Source organism: Penaeus vannamei, chromosome 4, assembly GCF_042767895.1.
Source record: "Penaeus vannamei isolate JL-2024 chromosome 4, ASM4276789v1, whole genome shotgun sequence".
Lineage (NCBI taxonomy): Eukaryota > Metazoa > Arthropoda > Malacostraca > Decapoda > Penaeidae > Penaeus > Penaeus vannamei.
In genome coordinates, this window is record NC_091552.1 from 50,684,282 (window position 1) to 50,685,763 (window position 1,482).

A 1,482-nucleotide genomic window follows, 5' to 3' on the forward strand; every position below is an offset into this window, starting at 1 on the left:
GGGCGGCTGGAGATGGGCGGCTGGGGATGGGCGAGCTGGGGATGGGCTTGGCTGGAGATGGGCGGCTGGGGATGGGCGGCTGGGGATGGGCGGCTGGAGATGGGCGGCTGGGGATGGGCGGCTGGGGATGGGCGTGGCTGGGGATGGGCGGCTGGAGATGGGCGGCTGGAGATGGGCGGCTGGGGATGGGCGGCTGGAGATGGGCGTGCTGGGGATGGGCGGCTGGGGATGGGCGGCTGGAGATGGGCGGCTGGGGATGGGCGGCTGGGGATGGCGCGGCTGGAGATGGGCGGCTGGGGGATGGGCGGCTGGGGATGGGCGGCTGGAGATGGGCGGCTGGGGATGGGCGGCTGGGGATGGGCGGCTGGGGATGGGCGGCTGGGGATGGGCGGCTGGAGATGGGCGGCTGGGGATGCCGGGCGTGGCTGGGGATGGGCGTGGCTGGGGATGGGCGGCTGGAGATGGGCGGCTGGGGGATGGGCGGCTGGGGATGGGCGGCTGGAGATGGGCGGCTGGGGATGGGCGGCTGGAGATGGGCGGCTGGGGATGGGCGGCTGGGGATGGGCGGCTGGGGATGGCCGGCTGGGGATGGCCGGCTGGGGATGGCCGGCTGGGGATGGGCGGCTGGAGATGGGCGGCTGGGGATGGGCGGTCTGTGTTGGCCCGATCAGCAGCGTTCGGACAAGGGGAAGTATCAGGTCAAGAAAGGTCATTCTTCTTGCCTCCCCAAATGGCTCTTAATCGCTGTGGACATTGGACAAGAGCTGCGGAAACGGGGACGCTTAGCTGCTTGTTGCCGCGATAATTTTTCGTTCGCTTTAATCTCTTTCTTCTCTCTCTGTTTTTCTTTTTCTCTTTCTTTTTCTCTTTCTCTTTCTCTCTCTCTTTCTCTCTCTCTATCTTTCTCTCTCTCTCTCTCTCCCTCTCTCTCTCACTCACACTCTCTCTCTCTCTCTCTCTCTCTCTCTCTCTCTCTCTCTCTCTCTCTCTCATTCTCTCTCTCTCTCTCTCCCTCTCTCTCTCTCTCTCTCTCTCTCATTCTCTCTCTCTCTCTCTCTCTCTCTCATTCTCTCTCTCTCTCTCTCTCTCTCTCTCTCTCCGTCCCTCCCTCCCCCTCTGTCCTCTCTCCTCTCTCTCTCTTTCTCTCTCTCTCTATCTCTCTCTCTCTGAAATTCATGTGTTTCTTTTGCTTTTCCTAAGATCTATCTGATCATTTGCAATTATATATATGAAATAATATAATTGTTAGTTTGTCTGCTAATTGATCTATAATTTATTTTTATTTATCATTTTTTTTTTTTTTCATTAAAGAAAGTAGTGAGAAATTACGTTTTAGAATTAATGTTATGTTATCGGTATTTTATGTATGATATTATTATATTTTATTATTTTTCTTACAAATGATACATTGCTTGGCATTTTATACTTAAAGACGATATTTAATTGTAAAACTGAATTATCTTATTTAATGTATTATTAATG

The 1,482-nt window shown here is 54.3% G+C and overlaps 1 protein-coding gene across 1 annotated transcript in view; it reads left to right on the forward strand.

Moving 5' to 3' along the window:
- Positions 1 to 356: 356 nt before the first annotated feature.
- The window catches only part of LOC138861652 (PE-PGRS family protein PE_PGRS33-like), a 5,586-nt gene continuing 4,460 nt past the window's right edge, over positions 357 to 1,482 (forward strand). The window contains exon 1 of the mRNA XM_070121480.1: positions 357 to 698. Coding sequence (XP_069977581.1) covers positions 357 to 698 — 342 coding nt within the window. The remainder of the gene's footprint in view (positions 699 to 1,482) is intronic.